General features: G+C 42.1%; 1 protein-coding gene across 1 annotated transcript; it reads left to right on the top strand.

Annotated features, from left to right (window-relative positions):
* Positions 1–10,401: 10,401 nt before the first annotated feature.
* On the top strand, positions 10,402–14,657 carry LOC121700832 (mucin-2-like). Its single transcript, XM_042084054.1, has 2 exons — positions 10,402–11,396; positions 11,454–14,657. The coding sequence occupies exons 1-2, from the start codon at positions 10,552–10,554 to the stop codon at positions 12,460–12,462; spliced, it is 1,854 nt and encodes a 617-aa protein (XP_041939988.1). The 5' UTR covers positions 10,402–10,551; the 3' UTR covers positions 12,463–14,657.
* The last annotated feature ends 6,620 nt before the right edge of the window (positions 14,658–21,277 follow it).

Raw genomic sequence — 21,277 nt, 5'->3', positions numbered from 1 at the left:
CTTCCACCTTTTTGACTTAGGTTCAGGTAGGCACTCTCTACAACATGTCTGCGGAGAAATGCACACCCAAAGTCGGGTAGTTGGTATTCCGGAATATGGACATCCAACTTCCACCTTTCTGACTTAGGGACCCTCCACTGCTGGTCTGCGGGGAAATGAGTACTGACAGTCGGGTAGTTGGTATTCCGGAATATGGACATCCACCTTCCACCTTTTCGACTTAGATCCAGGTAGGCACTCTCTACAACATGTATGCGGGGAAATGAGGACTGAAAGTCGGGTAGTTGGTATTCCGGAATATGGACATCAAACTTCCACCTTTTCGATTTAGGTTCAGGTAGGCACTCTCTACAACATGTCTGCGGAGAAATGCACACCCAAAGTCGGGTAGTTGGTTTTCCGGAATATGGACATCCAACTTCCACCTTTCTGACTTAGGGACCCTCCACTGCTGGTCTGCGGGGAAATGAGTACTGACAGTCGGGTAGTTGGTATTCCGGAATATGGACATCCACCTTCCACCTTTTCGACTTAGATCCAGGTAGGCACTCTCTACAACATGTATGCGGGGAAATGAGGACTGAAAGTCGGGTAGTTGGTATTCCGGAATATGGACATCCAACTTCCACCTTTTCGACTTAGGTTCAGGTAGGCACTCTCTACAACATGTATGCGGGGAAATGAGGACTGAAAGTCGGGTAGTTGGTATTCCGGAATATGGACATCCAACTTCCACCTTTTTGACTTAGGTTCAGGTAGGCACTCTCTACAACATGTCTGCGGAGAAATGCACACCCAAAGTCGGGTAGTTGGTATTCCGGAATATGGACATCCAACTTCCACCTTTCTGACTTAGGGACCCTCCACTGCTGGTCTGCGGGGAAATGAGTACTGACAGTCGGGTAGTTGGTATTCCGGAATATGGACATCCACCTTCCACCTTTTCGACTTAGATCCAGGTAGGCACTCTCTACAACATGTATGCGGGGAAATGAGGACTGAAAGTCGGGTAGTTGGTATTCCGGAATATGGACATCCAACTTCCACCTTTTCGACTTAGGTTCAGGTAGGCACTCTCTACAACATGTCTGCGGAGAAATGCACACCCAAAGTCGGGTAGTTGGTATTCCGGAATATGGACATCCAACTTCCACCTTTCTGACTTAGGGACCCTCCACTGCTGGTCTGCGGGGAAATGAGTACTGACAGTCGGGTAGTTGGTATTCCGGAATATGGACATCCACCTTCCACCTTTTCGACTTAGATCCAGGTAGGCACTCTCTACAACATGTATGCGGGGAAATGAGGACTGAAAGTCGGGTAGTTGGTATTCCGGAATATGGACATCCAACTTCCACCTTTTCGACTTAGGTTCAGGTAGGCACTCTCTACAACATGTATGCGGGGAAATGAGGACTGAAAGTCGGGTAGTTGGTATTCCGGAATATGGACATCCAACTTCCACCTTTTTGACTTAGGTTCAGGTAGGCACTCTCTACAACATGTCTGCGGAGAAATGCACACCCAAAGTCGGGTAGTTGGTATTCCGGAATATGGACATCCAACTTCCACCTTTCTGACTTAGGGACCCTCCACTGCTGGTCTGCGGGGAAATGAGTACTGACAGTCGGGTAGTTGGTATTCCGGAATATGGACATCCACCTTCCACCTTTTCGACTTAGATCCAGGTAGGCACTCTCTACAACATGTATGCGGGGAAATGAGGACTGAAAGTCGGGTAGTTGGTATTCCGGAATATGGACATCAAACTTCCACCTTTTCGATTTAGGTTCAGGTAGGCACTCTCTACAACATGTCTGCGGAGAAATGCACACCCAAAGTCGGGTAGTTGGTTTTCCGGAATATGGACATCCAACTTCCACCTTTCTGACTTAGGGACCCTCCACTGCTGGTCTGCGGGGAAATGAGTACTGACAGTCGGGTAGTTGGTATTCCGGAATATGGACATCCACCTTCCACCTTTTCGACTTAGATCCAGGTAGGCACTCTCTACAACATGTATGCGGGGAAATGAGGACTGAAAGTCGGGTAGTTGGTATTCCGGAATATGGACATCCAACTTCCACCTTTTCGACTTAGGTTCAGGTAGGCACTCTCTACAACATGTATGCGGGGAAATGAGGACTGAAAGTCGGGTAGTTGGTATTCCGGAATATGGACATCCAACTTCCACCTTTTTGACTTAGGTTCAGGTAGGCACTCTCTACAACATGTCTGCGGAGAAATGCACACCCAAAGTCGGGTAGTTGGTATTCCGGAATATGGACATCCAACTTCCACCTTTCTGACTTAGGGACCCTCCACTGCTGGTCTGCGGGGAAATGAGTACTGACAGTCGGGTAGTTGGTATTCCGGAATATGGACATCCACCTTCCACCTTTTCGACTTAGATCCAGGTAGGCACTCTCTACAACATGTATGCGGGGAAATGAGGACTGAAAGTCGGGTAGTTGGTATTCCGGAATATGGACATCAAACTTCCACCTTTTCGATTTAGGTTCAGGTAGGCACTCTCTACAACATGTCTGCGGAGAAATGCACACCCAAAGTCGGGTAGTTGGTTTTCCGGAATATGGACATCCAACTTCCACCTTTCTGACTTAGGGACCCTCCACTGCTGGTCTGCGGGGAAATGAGTACTGACAGTCGGGTAGTTGGTATTCCGGAATATGGACATCCACCTTCCACCTTTTCGACTTAGATCCAGGTAGGCACTCTCTACAACATGTATGCGGGGAAATGAGGACTGAAAGTCGGGTAGTTGGTATTCCGGAATATGGACATCCAACTTCCACCTTTTCGACTTAGGTTCAGGTAGGCACTCTCTACAACATGTATGCGGGGAAATGAGGACTGAAAGTCGGGTAGTTGGTATTCCGGAATATGGACATCCAACTTCCACCTTTTCGACTTAGGTTCAGGTAGGCACTCTCTACAACATGTATGCGGGGAAATGAGGACTGAAAGTCGGGTAGTTGGTATTCCGGAATATGGACATCCAACATCCACCTTTTCGACTTAGGTTCAGGTAGGCACTCTCTACAACATGTATGCGGAGAAATGCACACCCAAAGTCGGGTAGTTGGTATTCCGGAATATGGACATCCACCTTCCACCTTTTCGACTTAGGGACCCTCCACTGCTGGTCTGCGGGGAAATGAGTACTGACAGTCGGGTAGTTGGTATTCCGGAATATGGACATCCAATTTCCACCTTTTTGACTTAGGTTCAGGTAGGCACTCTCTACAACATGTATGCGGGGAAATGAGGACTGAAAGTCGGGTAGTTGGTATTCCGGAATATGGACATCCAACTTCCACCTTTTTGACTTAGGTTCAGGTAGGCACTCTCTACAACATGTCTGCGGAGAAATGCACACCCAAAGTCGGGTAGTTGGTATTCCGGAATATGGACATCCAACTTCCACCTTTCTGACTTAGGGACCCTCCACTGCTGGTCTGCGGGGAAATGAGTACTGACAGTCGGGTAGTTGGTATTCCGGAATATGGACATCCACCTTCCACCTTTTCGACTTAGATCCAGGTAGGCACTCTCTACAACATGTATGCGGGGAAATGAGGACTGAAAGTCGGGTAGTTGGTATTCCGGAATATGGACATCCAACTTCCACCTTTTCGATTTAGGTTCAGGTAGGCACTCTCTACAACATGTCTGCGGAGAAATGCACACCCAAAGTCGGGTAGTTGGTATTCCGGAATATGGACATCCAACTTCCACCTTTCTGACTTAGGGACCCTCCACTGCTGGTCTGCGGGGAAATGAGTACTGACAGTCGGGTAGTTGGTATTCCGGAATATGGACATCCACCTTCCACCTTTTCGACTTAGATCCAGGTAGGCACTCTCTACAACATGTATGCGGGGAAATGAGGACTGAAAGTCGGGTAGTTGGTATTCCGGAATATGGACATCCAACTTCCACCTTTTCGACTTAGGTTCAGGTAGGCACTCTCTACAACATGTATGCGGGGAAATGAGGACTGAAAGTCGGGTAGTTGGTATTCCGGAATATGGACATCCAACTTCCACCTTTTTGACTTAGGTTCAGGTAGGCACTCTCTACAACATGTCTGCGGAGAAATGCACACCCAAAGTCGGGTAGTTGGTATTCCGGAATATGGACATCCAACTTCCACCTTTCTGACTTAGGGACCCTCCACTGCTGGTCTGCGGGGAAATGAGTACTGACAGTCGGGTAGTTGGTATTCCGGAATATGGACATCCACCTTCCACCTTTTCGACTTAGATCCAGGTAGGCACTCTCTACAACATGTATGCGGGGAAATGAGGACTGAAAGTCGGGTAGTTGGTATTCCGGAATATGGACATCAAACTTCCACCTTTTCGATTTAGGTTCAGGTAGGCACTCTCTACAACATGTCTGCGGAGAAATGCACACCCAAAGTCGGGTAGTTGGTTTTCCGGAATATGGACATCCAACTTCCACCTTTCTGACTTAGGGACCCTCCACTGCTGGTCTGCGGGGAAATGAGTACTGACAGTCGGGTAGTTGGTATTCCGGAATATGGACATCCACCTTCCACCTTTTCGACTTAGATCCAGGTAGGCACTCTCTACAACATGTATGCGGGGAAATGAGGACTGAAAGTCGGGTAGTTGGTATTCCGGAATATGGACATCCAACTTCCACCTTTTCGACTTAGGTTCAGGTAGGCACTCTCTACAACATGTATGCGGGGAAATGAGGACTGAAAGTCGGGTAGTTGGTATTCCGGAATATGGACATCCAACTTCCACCTTTTTGACTTAGGTTCAGGTAGGCACTCTCTACAACATGTCTGCGGAGAAATGCACACCCAAAGTCGGGTAGTTGGTATTCCGGAATATGGACATCCAACTTCCACCTTTCTGACTTAGGGACCCTCCACTGCTGGTCTGCGGGGAAATGAGTACTGACAGTCGGGTAGTTGGTATTCCGGAATATGGACATCCACCTTCCACCTTTTCGACTTAGATCCAGGTAGGCACTCTCTACAACATGTATGCGGGGAAATGAGGACTGAAAGTCGGGTAGTTGGTATTCCGGAATATGGACATCCAACTTCCACCTTTTCGACTTAGGTTCAGGTAGGCACTCTCTACAACATGTCTGCGGAGAAATGCACACCCAAAGTCGGGTAGTTGGTATTCCGGAATATGGACATCCAACTTCCACCTTTCTGACTTAGGGACCCTCCACTGCTGGTCTGCGGGGAAATGAGTACTGACAGTCGGGTAGTTGGTATTCCGGAATATGGACATCCACCTTCCACCTTTTCGACTTAGATCCAGGTAGGCACTCTCTACAACATGTATGCGGGGAAATGAGGACTGAAAGTCGGGTAGTTGGTATTCCGGAATATGGACATCCAACTTCCGCCTTTTCGACTTAGGTTCAGGTAGGCACTCTCTACAACATGTATGCGGGGAAATGAGGACTGAAAGTCGGGTAGTTGGTATTCCGGAATATGGACATCCAACTTCCACCTTTTTGACTTAGGTTCAGGTAGGCACTCTCTACAACATGTCTGCGGAGAAATGCACACCCAAAGTCGGGTAGTTGGTATTCCGGAATATGGACATCCAACTTCCACCTTTCTGACTTAGGGACCCTCCACTGCTGGTCTGCGGGGAAATGAGTACTGACAGTCGGGTAGTTGGTATTCCGGAATATGGACATCCACCTTCCACCTTTTCGACTTAGATCCAGGTAGGCACTCTCTACAACATGTATGCGGGGAAATGAGGACTGAAAGTCGGGTAGTTGGTATTCCGGAATATGGACATCAAACTTCCACCTTTTCGATTTAGGTTCAGGTAGGCACTCTCTACAACATGTCTGCGGAGAAATGCACACCCAAAGTCGGGTAGTTGGTTTTCCGGAATATGGACATCCAACTTCCACCTTTCTGACTTAGGGACCCTCCACTGCTGGTCTGCGGGGAAATGAGTACTGACAGTCGGGTAGTTGGTATTCCGGAATATGGACATCCACCTTCCACCTTTTCGACTTAGATCCAGGTAGGCACTCTCTACAACATGTATGCGGGGAAATGAGGACTGAAAGTCGGGTAGTTGGTATTCCGGAATATGGACATCCAACTTCCACCTTTTCGACTTAGGTTCAGGTAGGCACTCTCTACAACATGTATGCGGGGAAATGAGGACTGAAAGTCGGGTAGTTGGTATTCCGGAATATGGACATCCAACTTCCACCTTTTTGACTTAGGTTCAGGTAGGCACTCTCTACAACATGTCTGCGGAGAAATGCACACCCAAAGTCGGGTAGTTGGTATTCCGGAATATGGACATCCAACTTCCACCTTTCTGACTTAGGGACCCTCCACTGCTGGTCTGCGGGGAAATGAGTACTGACAGTCGGGTAGTTGGTATTCCGGAATATGGACATCCACCTTCCACCTTTTCGACTTAGATCCAGGTAGGCACTCTCTACAACATGTATGCGGGGAAATGAGGACTGAAAGTCGGGTAGTTGGTATTCCGGAATATGGACATCAAACTTCCACCTTTTCGATTTAGGTTCAGGTAGGCACTCTCTACAACATGTCTGCGGAGAAATGCACACCCAAAGTCGGGTAGTTGGTTTTCCGGAATATGGACATCCAACTTCCACCTTTCTGACTTAGGGACCCTCCACTGCTGGTCTGCGGGGAAATGAGTACTGACAGTCGGGTAGTTGGTATTCCGGAATATGGACATCCACCTTCCACCTTTTCGACTTAGATCCAGGTAGGCACTCTCTACAACATGTATGCGGGGAAATGAGGACTGAAAGTCGGGTAGTTGGTATTCCGGAATATGGACATCCAACTTCCACCTTTTCGACTTAGGTTCAGGTAGGCACTCTCTACAACATGTATGCGGGGAAATGAGGACTGAAAGTCGGGTAGTTGGTATTCCGGAATATGGACATCCAACTTCCACCTTTTTGACTTAGGTTCAGGTAGGCACTCTCTACAACATGTCTGCGGAGAAATGCACACCCAAAGTCGGGTAGTTGGTATTCCGGAATATGGACATCCAACTTCCACCTTTCTGACTTAGGGACCCTCCACTGCTGGTCTGCGGGGAAATGAGTACTGACAGTCGGGTAGTTGGTATTCCGGAATATGGACATCCACCTTCCACCTTTTCGACTTAGATCCAGGTAGGCACTCTCTACAACATGTATGCGGGGAAATGAGGACTGAAAGTCGGGTAGTTGGTATTCCGGAATATGGACATCCAACTTCCACCTTTTCGACTTAGGTTCAGGTAGGCACTCTCTACAACATGTCTGCGGAGAAATGCACACCCAAAGTCGGGTAGTTGGTATTCCGGAATATGGACATCCAACTTCCACCTTTCTGACTTAGGGACCCTCCACTGCTGGTCTGCGGGGAAATGAGTACTGACAGTCGGGTAGTTGGTATTCCGGAATATGGACATCCACCTTCCACCTTTTCGACTTAGATCCAGGTAGGCACTCTCTACAACATGTATGCGGGGAAATGAGGACTGAAAGTCGGGTAGTTGGTATTCCGGAATATGGACATCCAACTTCCACCTTTTCGATTTAGGTTCAGGTAGGCACTCTCTACAACATGTCTGCGGAGAAATGCACACCCAAAGTCGGGTAGTTGGTATTCCGGAATATGGACATCCAACTTCCACCTTTCTGACTTAGGGACCCTCCACTGCTGGTCTGCGGGGAAATGAGTACTGACAGTCGGGTAGTTGGTATTCCGGAATATGGACATCCACCTTCCACCTTTTCGACTTAGATCCAGGTAGGCACTCTCTACAACATGTATGCGGGGAAATGAGGACTGAAAGTCGGGTAGTTGGTATTCCGGAATATGGACATCCAACTTCCACCTTTTCGACTTAGGTTCAGGTAGGCACTCTCTACAACATGTATGCGGGGAAATGAGGACTGAAAGTCGGGTAGTTGGTATTCCGGAATATGGACATCCAACTTCCACCTTTTTGACTTAGGTTCAGGTAGGCACTCTCTACAACATGTCTGCGGAGAAATGCACACCCAAAGTCGGGTAGTTGGTATTCCGGAATATGGACATCCAACTTCCACCTTTCTGACTTAGGGACCCTCCACTGCTGGTCTGCGGGGAAATGAGTACTGACAGTCGGGTAGTTGGTATTCCGGAATATGGACATCCACCTTCCACCTTTTCGACTTAGATCCAGGTAGGCACTCTCTACAACATGTATGCGGGGAAATGAGGACTGAAAGTCGGGTAGTTGGTATTCCGGAATATGGACATCAAACTTCCACCTTTTCGATTTAGGTTCAGGTAGGCACTCTCTACAACATGTCTGCGGAGAAATGCACACCCAAAGTCGGGTAGTTGGTTTTCCGGAATATGGACATCCAACTTCCACCTTTCTGACTTAGGGACCCTCCACTGCTGGTCTGCGGGGAAATGAGTACTGACAGTCGGGTAGTTGGTATTCCGGAATATGGACATCCACCTTCCACCTTTTCGACTTAGATCCAGGTAGGCACTCTCTACAACATGTATGCGGGGAAATGAGGACTGAAAGTCGGGTAGTTGGTATTCCGGAATATGGACATCCAACTTCCACCTTTTCGACTTAGGTTCAGGTAGGCACTCTCTACAACATGTATGCGGGGAAATGAGGACTGAAAGTCGGGTAGTTGGTATTCCGGAATATGGACATCCAACTTCCACCTTTTTGACTTAGGTTCAGGTAGGCACTCTCTACAACATGTCTGCGGAGAAATGCACACCCAAAGTCGGGTAGTTGGTATTCCGGAATATGGACATCCAACTTCCACCTTTCTGACTTAGGGACCCTCCACTGCTGGTCTGCGGGGAAATGAGTACTGACAGTCGGGTAGTTGGTATTCCGGAATATGGACATCCACCTTCCACCTTTTCGACTTAGATCCAGGTAGGCACTCTCTACAACATGTATGCGGGGAAATGAGGACTGAAAGTCGGGTAGTTGGTATTCCGGAATATGGACATCCAACTTCCACCTTTTCGACTTAGGTTCAGGTAGGCACTCTCTACAACATGTCTGCGGAGAAATGCACACCCAAAGTCGGGTAGTTGGTATTCCGGAATATGGACATCCAACTTCCACCTTTCTGACTTAGGGACCCTCCACTGCTGGTCTGCGGGGAAATGAGTACTGACAGTCGGGTAGTTGGTATTCCGGAATATGGACATCCACCTTCCACCTTTTCGACTTAGATCCAGGTAGGCACTCTCTACAACATGTATGCGGGGAAATGAGGACTGAAAGTCGGGTAGTTGGTATTCCGGAATATGGACATCCAACTTCCACCTTTTCGACTTAGGTTCAGGTAGGCACTCTCTACAACATGTCTGCGGAGAAATGCACACCCAAAGTCGGGTAGTTGGTATTCCGGAATATGGACATCCAACTTCCACCTTTCTGACTTAGGGACCCTCCACTGCTGGTCTGCGGGGAAATGAGTACTGACAGTCGGGTAGTTGGTATTCCGGAATATGGACATCCACCTTCCACCTTTTCGACTTAGATCCAGGTAGGCACTCTCTACAACATGTATGCGGGGAAATGAGGACTGAAAGTCGGGTAGTTGGTATTCCGGAATATGGACATCCAACTTCCACCTTTCTGACTTAGGGACCCTCCACTGCAGCTCTGCGGGGAAATGAGCACTGACAGTCGGGTAGTTGATATTCCGGAATATTGACATCCAACTTCCACCTTTTCGACTTAGATCCAGGTAGGCACTCTGTACAATATGTCTGTGGGGAAATGCGCACCCAAAGTCGTTTAGGCAGCCAGGGGATATTCCAGAACTTGGACTTTTATAGTCCACCTTAATATTTCCAGAAAAACATCATCAACTTCCAGGAAATCAAACTTAGTTCAGGTGACCTCTTGTGGCCATTTAATGGTATTACATTAAATATTTTTAGATTAAATAAAAAATATAAGAACACATTTTTTTTTTTAAAAAATTACATTTTTGGGAAGCACAAATGAAGAAGTTTTTGTCATATTTTTCCCATTCAATTTTGTTGCAAAATAGTTAAATATGTGGAATTCCAACTTTTCGACAGTTAGCGCGCGAGATTTAGAAGCCCTCATTGGAGGTAAAGGGATGCACCTACTTACATTCGCTAACCTCGGAAATACGGTCAAAATGTTGGAAAATTTCCTGAAAAGAGACAAATATTTCCTGGAATTAGACATAAAATTCCATAATATCACCACCTTGCGGCTAACCCTAACCCTAACCCTAACCCTAACCCTAACCCTAACCCTAACCCTAACCCTAACCCTAACCCTAACCCTAGCCAGCTGCCCCCATTCCTTTTTCCCCCCCTCCAACATATTTGCCCCCCCCATTTTTTATTTTTGGTTTTTTGGTTTTGTTTTCTTTCTTTTCTTCTCCCTACACTACACAACTCCATACATTGACTTCCATACATTCACTTCCACTCACTCACTACATTACACATACAACATGGCCTCATTCAACAGACCCTACACACGTCCTCTCACACAACCTCCAGATCCCCTCACCCGACAACAATCCAAACACTACTTCAAACTGATTCAAGTCACTCACCACCAACACATAATTTCACATGCACTCCAGACAGGCCTCTTCCCCACAGGTATGACCAGACAAGTAGCCAAACTTACACAATTTATTAAACCAGCACTACCCACTCAACATACACGCACACTACTCAACCAGAACACATCAGACTGGATGCAACACAACATGGACATCCTTCTGGAACACTATAACACACAACTTACACTACTGACTTCCACCCCTTCCCCTTTCAATACACTGGCATTTCAGATTGCCAGTGGCTGGGCCAGAAAGAGGTACCATACTCGCCTGTCACCCACTACCTTACAGACAGTTCAACGGCTTCTCAACCCTCAGTCTTCCCCCCACACAACACCAACACACCCCACCCCCCCTCACCAGACTACTACCCCCACTCCTAGGGACCCCCCCACACCCACTCACTCTTCTGACCCCTCTTTTCTCACTGAATTCCCTCCTCTTCCTGCACCCACTAGGGCCCCTACTCCCCCTCCTAAACAGGACTTGGGAGTTATGCCACATCCCACACTTACACTTACCACCCCATCCATCCCTTCACTCTCCACTTCCATTGACTTACAGCAGGTCACTTTTACCATCAACACACCTGACCTGACAGATACACTCTCAGATACTGATGACCATCAACACCCACCCAACACCACACACACCACTCAGAACGCACAACACCACACCAAAAATCCCCCCACTACTCCCACACCCATAGACACTTCTCCCATTGACACCCCAAACCCTCTTACTAACCCTAACCCTACACCCACTAACACCCACCCTACTGACACTCTCCCGGTCTCCCCTACCCTTACACCACCCAAAAACAGACCCACCATACAGGTTACAGCCCTTGTCACTCACACTTATAACAGTCAGCCCACAATCACCCAACGCCCTAACACGGCCACCACTAACACCACCCAGGCTAACCACCTCATAACACATTTGGTTCCACAGGATATAACACCATGTCTCTCTCCACCAGGTTCCACCCAAGTGGGAGGGGTAGACCCAGGACAGTCCAAACCATCAAGGGTGATGATGAGCAAGGGAAACAAAAAAGCTAACCAGCTTACAAAACCCAATGCTGAGCCCTCCACCTCCACAGGTGTAGAACTGTCTGGGGCTCCTACTCCCTCCCCCCTACCTCTACACAAACCCTCACCTACACCACACTCTACACAACCCCTGTCCCCTAGGCCCCCTCTTCTTCGGACTCCTACAGTCCCACTTCTCTCTCTCCCCCTCTTCTCTCCTACTTATCACAAATGGTCCAACAATAGACTTCAGGAGTGGCACATCAGACCTAACAAACCCATATTATTCATAGGCGATTCCAATCTGGCCCGTATTCCCCCTCATCCATATCCCAACATACAGATAGACAGCTACCCAGGTGCCACAGCCAACCACATGAACCGTTTACTGGAGAAAACTTCCCCACAAGAAGCCGTTGAGCTGTTAGTCCTGTCGGTGGGTACTAACAACAGAGAGCACAATGCTAAGGCCACCACCAACAAACAACTTCACAAAATGTTTAAGTTGGCCACCAAAGTTTTCCCCAACGCCAACATTTATGTCCCGGTCATCAACTTTTCCCCCTCTATTCACCCACACTACAAATACAATCTCACCGAGATTAACCGCTACATCACCACCCACCTCCCCCACCTCCAACCACTTCCAGCAGATCAATTTTCCACCACACTTGATCACATCCACTGGACCCCAGAAGTGGCTTCCAAAATCCTCCACTTCTGGTGCACACAACTAAATTTAACCTTTCACAGACCCTAAATCAGGACACACCCTCACACACCCTGAATCACACTTCACCTCACACTGACTCCCTCATCCTCAACTTGTCCAAGTCCCTTATTCTCTCCCCTGTACAAACTGCACTTCTAGAAAAAGGTCTTTCTTTTATTCCCACACCCACCAGCCAGGACCGGGAGGGACTGCGAAGGGACATCCATGGTTATCATAGACGCTTGAAATTACATGATCATTTTAAACACAAACCCCACCGTGAGCCCGTCCCCTTCACTCTCCCCTCCACCTGGGAACCTGACTCTTCCCAGGTGGATGGGAGACTACGTACCCTTATTAGACAAGATCTCCATTCCCTGTCCACCTATCTCTCCCGCCCTTTTGACTCCAGCCACCCCAACATCTCCCCAGCAGAAAAAAGAGCAATTTTCCAACTTTGCCACAACCCAAACATCATCATTAAACCAGCCGACAAGGGTTCCAAAATAGTTATTCTAGACACTCACCAATACCTCCTAGAAGCCAACAGGCAACTTTCCAACCCACTCCATTACAAACCCATCACTCAATCCCTTCAACCCAAAGCACAAGAAAAAGTTCGCAATCTGGTCCTCTCACTATATACCAATCATTCCATAACCAAAAAACAATTTGATTTCCTGATCGGACCAGACCAACCCAGACCCCGTGCCTTTTATCTTCTCCCCAAAATCCACAAGCCACCTGACTCATGGACAATTCCCTTCGCAGTCCCTCCTGGTAGACCTATAGTGTCAGATTGTAGTTCCACCACTTACAACATTTCTTTTTTCATAGATCACTTTCTTAATCCCCTCTCCACTAAACACCCCACATACATACAAGACACATATGATTTCATACATAAAATCCGGCCCATGGCAGTTCCCAACCATACTTACCTGTTCACCATCGATGTTGACAGTCTCTATACAAACATAGACACCATTTCAGGCCTTCAAGCAGTACAGCACAAGTTTACTCAATTTCCAGATCCCACACGCCCGGACAATACTTTACTTCAACTTTTAGAAATCTGCTTAACCCATAACGACTTTGAATTCGACGACAAACTGTTTTTACAAATCCATGGAACTGCCATGGGCCAGAGATTCGCCCCCGCATATGCCAACATCTTTATGAGCGAGTGGGAGCAAGAAGCCTTAGCCAAATGTCCCCTGAAACCCCTCTTTTTCTATCGCTTCCTGGATGATATCATCGGCGCCTGGACTCACACACTAGACCAATTCACTGACTTTATGAACATACTCAACACGCACCACACTACAATTAAACTGAAATCCACAATTGACCTTCACTCAGTCAATTTCCTGGACACTACACTTTTTCTTACACCATCCACTCCAACACATAGTTCCCTCAGTACTAAAATTTTCTTCAAACCCACTGATACGCACGCACTTTTGCATAAATCCAGTTACCATCCCAAACACACTTTCCGAGGCATCATTAAATCTCAAATCATTCGTTTCCACCGTATCTGCACTTTTCCCACAGACCTCCAGGAAGCGATAGAAATTCTCTTTAGAGCCCTCCGCACCCGTGGATACTCAAAAAGATTTTTAAGGAAAATTAAAACCGACACCCTGACCCTTCTTGCTCCCACTCGCTCAGACACTAATTCTCCTCCCACCATAATGGCCCCCCCCAACCCCACTCCTGACCCCAACCCCACTGCCACACCTTTCATTCCACTAGTCACTACCTTTTCACAACCCACCACACATTTGCACCACACTCTCAAACAACACTTCACTCACTTTCAGTCCTCCCACACTCACTTCCAACATCACAGACTCATCTCAGCCTTCCGTAAAAACAAAAACCTTCAAGACCTCCTCATTAGATCACGTTTCTCTAGGAAGCCCCCACTCAAGCCATCACCACAGGACTCCTTCTTCAAACCACAACACTTCATCACTAACCTTCACTCACACCTTTCTGCCCCTAACACACCCCTCTCACTAGACACCACAAATGCTGTCTACATCATCACATGCAATAAATGTCACTTACAGTATATAGGAGAAACAGGTCACTCAATCAAAACCAGACTCAAACAACATCTATACACCATTTCTAGGAACTCACGCACCACCCATATAGTTACACATTTCCAGCAACACAGCACTGCACACCTTGGCATTTGTGGTCTCGAGAGCAACCCCGGCTGGACCCGAGCACAGAGGCAACGAGCAGAACGGAGCTGGATAAATAAACTTCACACTTTCTTCCCCCTTGGTCTCAATTAATCCACTCCTCTGTTTCCTTCTGTTTCTCAATAAAGCTACATCTTTCCTTCCCCTTTTCTCCCAGGTCCTGTCCTATTTATTTATTTATTTATTTATATATATAAAATCTGTTATTTATCCCTTATTACTTTGTATTACTTTCCCCCCCCCCCCCCCCTCTTTTTAGTCCATTAAGTTCTCCACCCCAGTTCACCCCATCTTTTCCACTCCCCCTAGACTAACCCAGGACTTTTACTTTTTATTATTCATTTTCACTTTACACAATTTAGATGTCTTTACCTTTTATTTCTGCAGTGTCGTGGTTTCTTTCATGAATTTTACACTTTTGATTTTTAGCACTTATAGCACTTTTTGATTTCTAGCACTTATAGCACTTTTCCTGGTCTTAGTCTATCCCTTACTCCCAGCCCCAATTTTTGCACTTGCTTTATTCTTTTTCTTTTAGCCCCATTCCCTAGTTTTAACCCCGCCCAGCTGCTTGGCCCAAACCCCAACCCCTATCCCTAAACCCAACCCCCACCCCTTAACCTAACCCCCATTCCTAAACCTAACCCTTATCCCCCACCCCTTAACCTAACCCCCAGCCACTTGGCTACATTCCAACCCCAGCCCCTTAACCTAACCCCAACCCTTAGGCCAACCCCAGCCCCTATCCCTAAACCCAACCCCTACTCCTAAATCTAACCCCCATCCCTAAACCTCCAATCCCCACCCCTTAACCTAACCCCCATCCCTCAACCTAACCCCCATCCCTCAACCTAACCTCCAGCCCCCCACCCCTTATCCTAGCCACCCCCTATCCTAACCCTTCATGAGTTGTTTGTTTATTTATTTATTTATTTTTCTTCTTTACTTATTTTCATATTTTATTTATAGACAGTTGACCTTTTCATACCCTATTCCCTTCCTTGTTGGTGTGGTTGGATCCAATCGGCCAGTGCACTCACAGTCACCCACTCCACCAAAGATCATGTTCCCCTAACCTAACCCTAACCCTAACCCTAACCCTAACCCTAACCCTAACCCTAACCCTAACCCTGACCCCGAACCTTATATGAAAACTAAGAAAATCTGAAAAGTACGAAAAAATCATACCAAATTTTTTTTTCACTTTTTTTCCCATAGCTCATGCATTTCACATGTCTAGACATGAAATAAAAAATAATTTGGACAATGTCTGACAGATTTTCAAATTTGTCAAAAAAAACTTTCTCTCATCCTGAACGCGAAAACTAAAAAAATCTGAAAAGTAAGAAAAAAATCAGACCAATTTTTTTTTTCATTTTTGTTTCCATAGTTAACGCATTTCACATGTCTAGATGTGAAAAAAAAATATTTTGACAATAATTGACAGATTTTGAAATTTTTCAAAAATCTGTCTTTTTTCCTGACCCCGAACCTTATATGAAAACTAAGAAAATCTGAAAAGTACAAAAAATCAGACCAATTTTTTCTTTTTCACTTTTTTTACCATAGTTCATACATTTCACATGTCTAGATGTGAAAAAAAATAATTTTGACAATAATTGACAGATTTTGACATTTTTCAAAAATCTGTCTTTTTTCCTGACCCCGAACCTTATATGAAAACTAAGAAAATCTGAAAAGTACAAAAAATCAGACCAATTTTTTCTTTTTCACTTTTTTTACCATAGTTCATGCATTTCACATGTCTAGATGTGAAAAAAAATAATTTTGACAATAATTGACAGATTTTGACATTTTTCAAAAATCTGTCTTTTTTCCTGACCCCGAACCTTATATGAAAACTAAGAAAATCTGAAAAGTACGAAAAAATCATACCAAATTTTTTTTTCACTTTTTTTCCCATAGCTCATGCATTTCACATGTCTAGACATGAAATAAAAAATAATTTGGACAATGTCTGACAGATTTTCAAATTTGTCAAAAAAAACTTTCTCTCATCCTGAACGCGAAAACTAAAAAAATCTGAAAAGTAAGAAAAAAATCAGACCAATTTTTTTTTTCATTTTTGTTTCCATAGTTAACGCATTTCACATGTCTAGATGTGAAAAAAAAATATTTTGACAATAATTGACAGATTTTGAAATTTTTCAAAAATCTGTCTTTTTTCCTGACCCCAAACCTTATATGAAAACTAAGAAAATCTGAAAAGTACAAAAAATCAGACCAATTTTTTCTTTTTCACTTTTTGACATGAAATAAAAAATAATTTGGACAATGTCTGACAGATTTTCAAATTTGTCAAAAAAAACTTTCTCTCATCCTGAACGCGAAAACTAAAAAAATCTGAAAAGTAAGAAAAAAATCAGACCAATTTTCTTTTTCATTTTTGTTGCCATAGTTAACGCATTTCACATGTCTAGATGTGAAAAAAAATAATTTTGACAATAATTGACAGATATTGAAATTTTTCAAAAATCTGTCTTTTTTCCTGACCCCGAACCTTATATGAAAACTAAGAAAATCTGAAAAGTACAAAAAAAATCATACCAAATTTTTTTTCACTTTTTTTCCCATAGCTCATGCATTTCACATGTCTAGACACGAAATAAAAAATAATTTGGACAATGTCTGACAGATTTTGAACTTTGTAAAAAAAACTTTCTCTCATCCAGACCGCGAAAACTAAAAAAATCTGAAAAGTCAGAAAAAAATCAGACCAATTTTTTTTTTTCATTTTTGTTGCCATAGTTAACGCATTTCACATGTCTAGATGTGAAAAAAAATAATTTGGACAATAATTGACAGATTTTGAAATTTTTCAAAAATCTGTCTTTTTTCCTGACCCCGAACCTTATATGAAAACTAAGAAAATCTGAAAAGTACAAAAAATCAGACCAATTTTTTCTTTTTCACTTTTTTTACCATAGTTCATGCATTTCACATGTCTAGATTTGAAAAAAAATTATTTTGACAATAATTGACAGATTTTGAAATTTTTCAAAAATCTGTCTTTTTTCCTGACCCCGAACCTTATATGAAAACTAAGAAAATCTGAAAAGTACAAAAAATCAGACCAATTTTTTCTTTTTCACTTTTTGACATGAAATAAAAAATAATTTGGACAATGTCTGACAGATTTTCAAATTTGTCAAAAAAAACTTTCTCTCATCCTGAACGCGAAAACTAAAAAAATCTGAAAAGTAAGAAAAAAATCAGACCAATTTTTTTTTTCATTTTTGTTTCCATAGTTAACGCATTTCACATGTCTAGATGTGAAAAAAAATAATTTTGACAATAATTGACAGATTTTGACATTTTTCAAAAATCTGTCTTTTTTCCTGACCCCGAACCTTATATGAAAACTAAGAAAATCGGAAAAGTACAAAAAATCAGACCAATTTTTTCTTTTTCACTTTTTTTACCATAGTTCATGCATTTCACATGTCTAGATGTGAAAAAAAATAATTTTGACAATAATTGACAGATTTTGACATTTTTCAAAAATCTGTCTTTTTTCCTGACCCCGAACCTTATATGAAAACTAAGAAAATCTGAAAAGTACAAAAAATCAGACCAATTTTTTCTTTTTCACTTTTTTTACCATAGTTCATGCATTTCACATGTCTAGATGTGAAAAAAAATAATTTTGACAATAATTGACAGATTTTGACATTTTTCAAAAATCTGTCTTTTTTCCTGACCCCGAACCTTATATGAAAACTAAGAAAATCTGAAAAGTACAAAAAATCAGACCAATTTTTTCTTTTTCACTTTTTTTACCATAGTTCATGCATTTCACATGTCTAGATGTGAAAAAAAATAATTTTGACAATAATTGACAGATTTTGACATTTTTCAAAAATCTGTCTTTTTTCCTGACCCCGAACCTTATATGAAAACTAAGAAAATCTGAAAAGTACAAAAAATCAGACCAATTTTTTCTTTTTCACTTTTTTTACCATAGTTCATGCATTTCACATGTCTAGATGTGAAAAAAAATAATTTTGACAATAATTGACAGATTTTGACATTTTTCAAAAATCTGTCTTTTTTCCTAACCCCGAACCTTATATGAAAACTAAGAAAATCTGAAAAGTACGAAAAAATCATACCAAATTTTTTTTTCACTTTTTTTCCCATAGCTCATGCATTTCACATGTCTAGACATGAAATAAAAAATAATTTGGACAATGTCTGACAGATTTTCAAATTTGTCAAAAAAAACTTTCTCTCATCCTGAACGCGAAAACTAAAAAAATCTGAAAAGTAAGAAAAAAATCAGACCAATTTTTTTTTTCATTTTTGTTTCCATAGTTAACGCATTTCACATGTCTAGATGTGAAAAAAAAATATTTTGACAATAATTGACAGATTTTGAAATTTTTCAAAAATCTGTCTTTTTTCCTGACCCCGAACCTTATATGAAAACTAAGAAAATCTGAAAAGTACAAAAAATCAGACCAATTTTTTCTTTTTCACTTTTTTTTACCATAGTTCATACATTTCACATGTCTAGATGTGAAAAAAAATAATTTTGACAATAATTGACAGATTTTGACATTTTTCAAAAATCTGTCTTTTTTCCTGACCCCGAACCTTATATGAAAACTAAGAAAATCTGAAAAGTACAAAAAATCAGACCAATTTTTTCTTTTTCACTTTTTTTACCATAGTTCATGCATTTCACATGTCTAGATGTGAAAAAAAATAATTTTGACAATAATTGACAGATTTTGACATTTTTCAAAAATCTGTCTTTTTTCCTGACCCCGAACCTTATATGAAAACTAAGAAAATCTGAAAAGTACGAAAAAATCATACCAAATTTTTTTTTCACTTTTTTTCCCATAGCTCATGCATTTCACATGTCTAGACATGAAATAAAAAATAATTTGGACAATGTCTGACAGATTTTCAAATTTGTCAAAAAAAACTTTCTCTCATCCTGAACGCGAAAACTAAAAAAATCTGAAAAGTAAGAAAAAAATCAGACCAATTTTTTTTTTCATTTTTGTTTCCATAGTTAACGCATTTCACATGTCTAGATGTGAAAAAAAAATATTTTGACAATAATTGACAGATTTTGAAATTTTTCAAAAATCTGTCTTTTTTCCTGACCCCAAACCTTATATGAAAACTAAGAAAATCTGAAAAGTACAAAAAATCAGACCAATTTTTTCTTTTTCACTTTTTGACATGAAATAAAAAATTATTTGGACAATGTCTGACAGATTTTCAAATTTGTCAAAAAAAACTTTCTCTCATCCTGAACGCGAAAACTAAAAAAATCTGAAAAGTAAGAAAAAAATCAGACCAATTTTCTTTTTCATTTTTGTTGCCATAGTTAACGCATTTCACATGTCTAGATGTGAAAAAAAATAATTTTGACAATAATTGACAGATATTGAAATTTTTCAAAAATCTGTCTTTTTTCCTGACCCCGAACCTTATATGAAAACTAAGAAAATCTGAAAAGTACAAAAAATCAGACCAATTTTTTCTTTTTCACTTTTTTTACCATAGTTCATGCATTTCACATGTCTAGATGTGAAAAAAAATAATTTTGACAATAATTGACAGATTTTGACATTTTTCAAAAATCTGTCTTTTTTCCTGACCCCGAACCTTATATGAAAACTAAGAAAATCTGAAAAGTACAAAAAATCAGACCAATTTTTTCTTTTTCACTTTTTTTACCATAGTTCATGCATTTCACATGTCTAGATGTGAAAAAAAATAATTTTGACAATAATTGACAGATTTTGACATTTTTCAAAAATCTGTCTTTTTTCCTAACCCCGAACCTTATATGAAAACTAAGAAAATCTGAAAAGTACGAAAAAATCATACCAAATTTTTTTTTCACTTTTTTTCCCATAGCTCATGCATTTCACATGTCTAGACATGAAATAAAAAATAATTTGGACAATGTCTGACAGATTTTCAAATTTGTCAAAAAAAACTTTCTCTCATCCTGAACGCGAAAACTAAAAAAATCTGAAAAGTAAGAAAAAAATCAGACCAATTTTTTTTTTCATTTTTGTTTCCATAGTTAACGCATTTCACATGTCTAGATGTGAAAAAAAAATATTTTGACAATAATTGACAGATTTTGAAATTTTTCAAAAATCTGTCTTTTTTCCTGACCCCGAACCTTATATGAAAACTAAGAAAATCTGAAAAGTACAAAAAATCAGACCAATTTTTTCTTTTTCACTTTTTTTTACCATAGTTCATACATTTCACATGTCTAGATGTGAAAAAAAATAATTTTGACAATAATTGACAGATTTTGACATTTTTCAAAAATCTGTCTTTTTTCCTGACCCCGAACCTTATATGAAAACTAAGAAAATCTGAAAAGTACAAAAAATCAGACCAATTTTTTCTTTTTCACTTTTTTTACCATAGTTCATGCATTTCACATGTCTAGATGTGAAAAAAAATAATTTTGACAATAATTGACAGATTTTGACATTTTTCAAAAATCTGTCTTTTTTCCTGACCCCGAACCTTATATGAAAACTAAGAAAATCTGAAAAGTACGAAAAAATCATACCAAATTTTTTTTTCACTTTTTTTCCCATAGCTCATGCATTTCACATGTCTAGACATGAAATAAA

Source organism: Alosa sapidissima, unplaced genomic scaffold, assembly GCF_018492685.1.
Source record: "Alosa sapidissima isolate fAloSap1 unplaced genomic scaffold, fAloSap1.pri scaffold_103_ctg1, whole genome shotgun sequence".
In the NCBI taxonomy this organism is placed as follows: Eukaryota; Metazoa; Chordata; class Actinopteri; order Clupeiformes; family Clupeidae; genus Alosa; species Alosa sapidissima.
The sequence above is the reverse complement of the archived record's forward strand: the minus strand, read 5'-3'. Positions and strand labels throughout refer to the sequence as shown.

Excerpts from the sequence above, each read along its gene's own strand:
- LOC121700832 (XM_042084054.1), top strand. The coding sequence starts at position 10,552 with ATGGCCTCATTCAACAGACCCTACACACGTCCTCTCACACAACCTCCA. Across the intron at positions 11,397-11,453 it reads GACACTTCTCCCATTGACAC|TCTCCCGGTCTCCCCTACCC; the intron begins CCCAAACCCTCT and ends CCCTACTGACAC.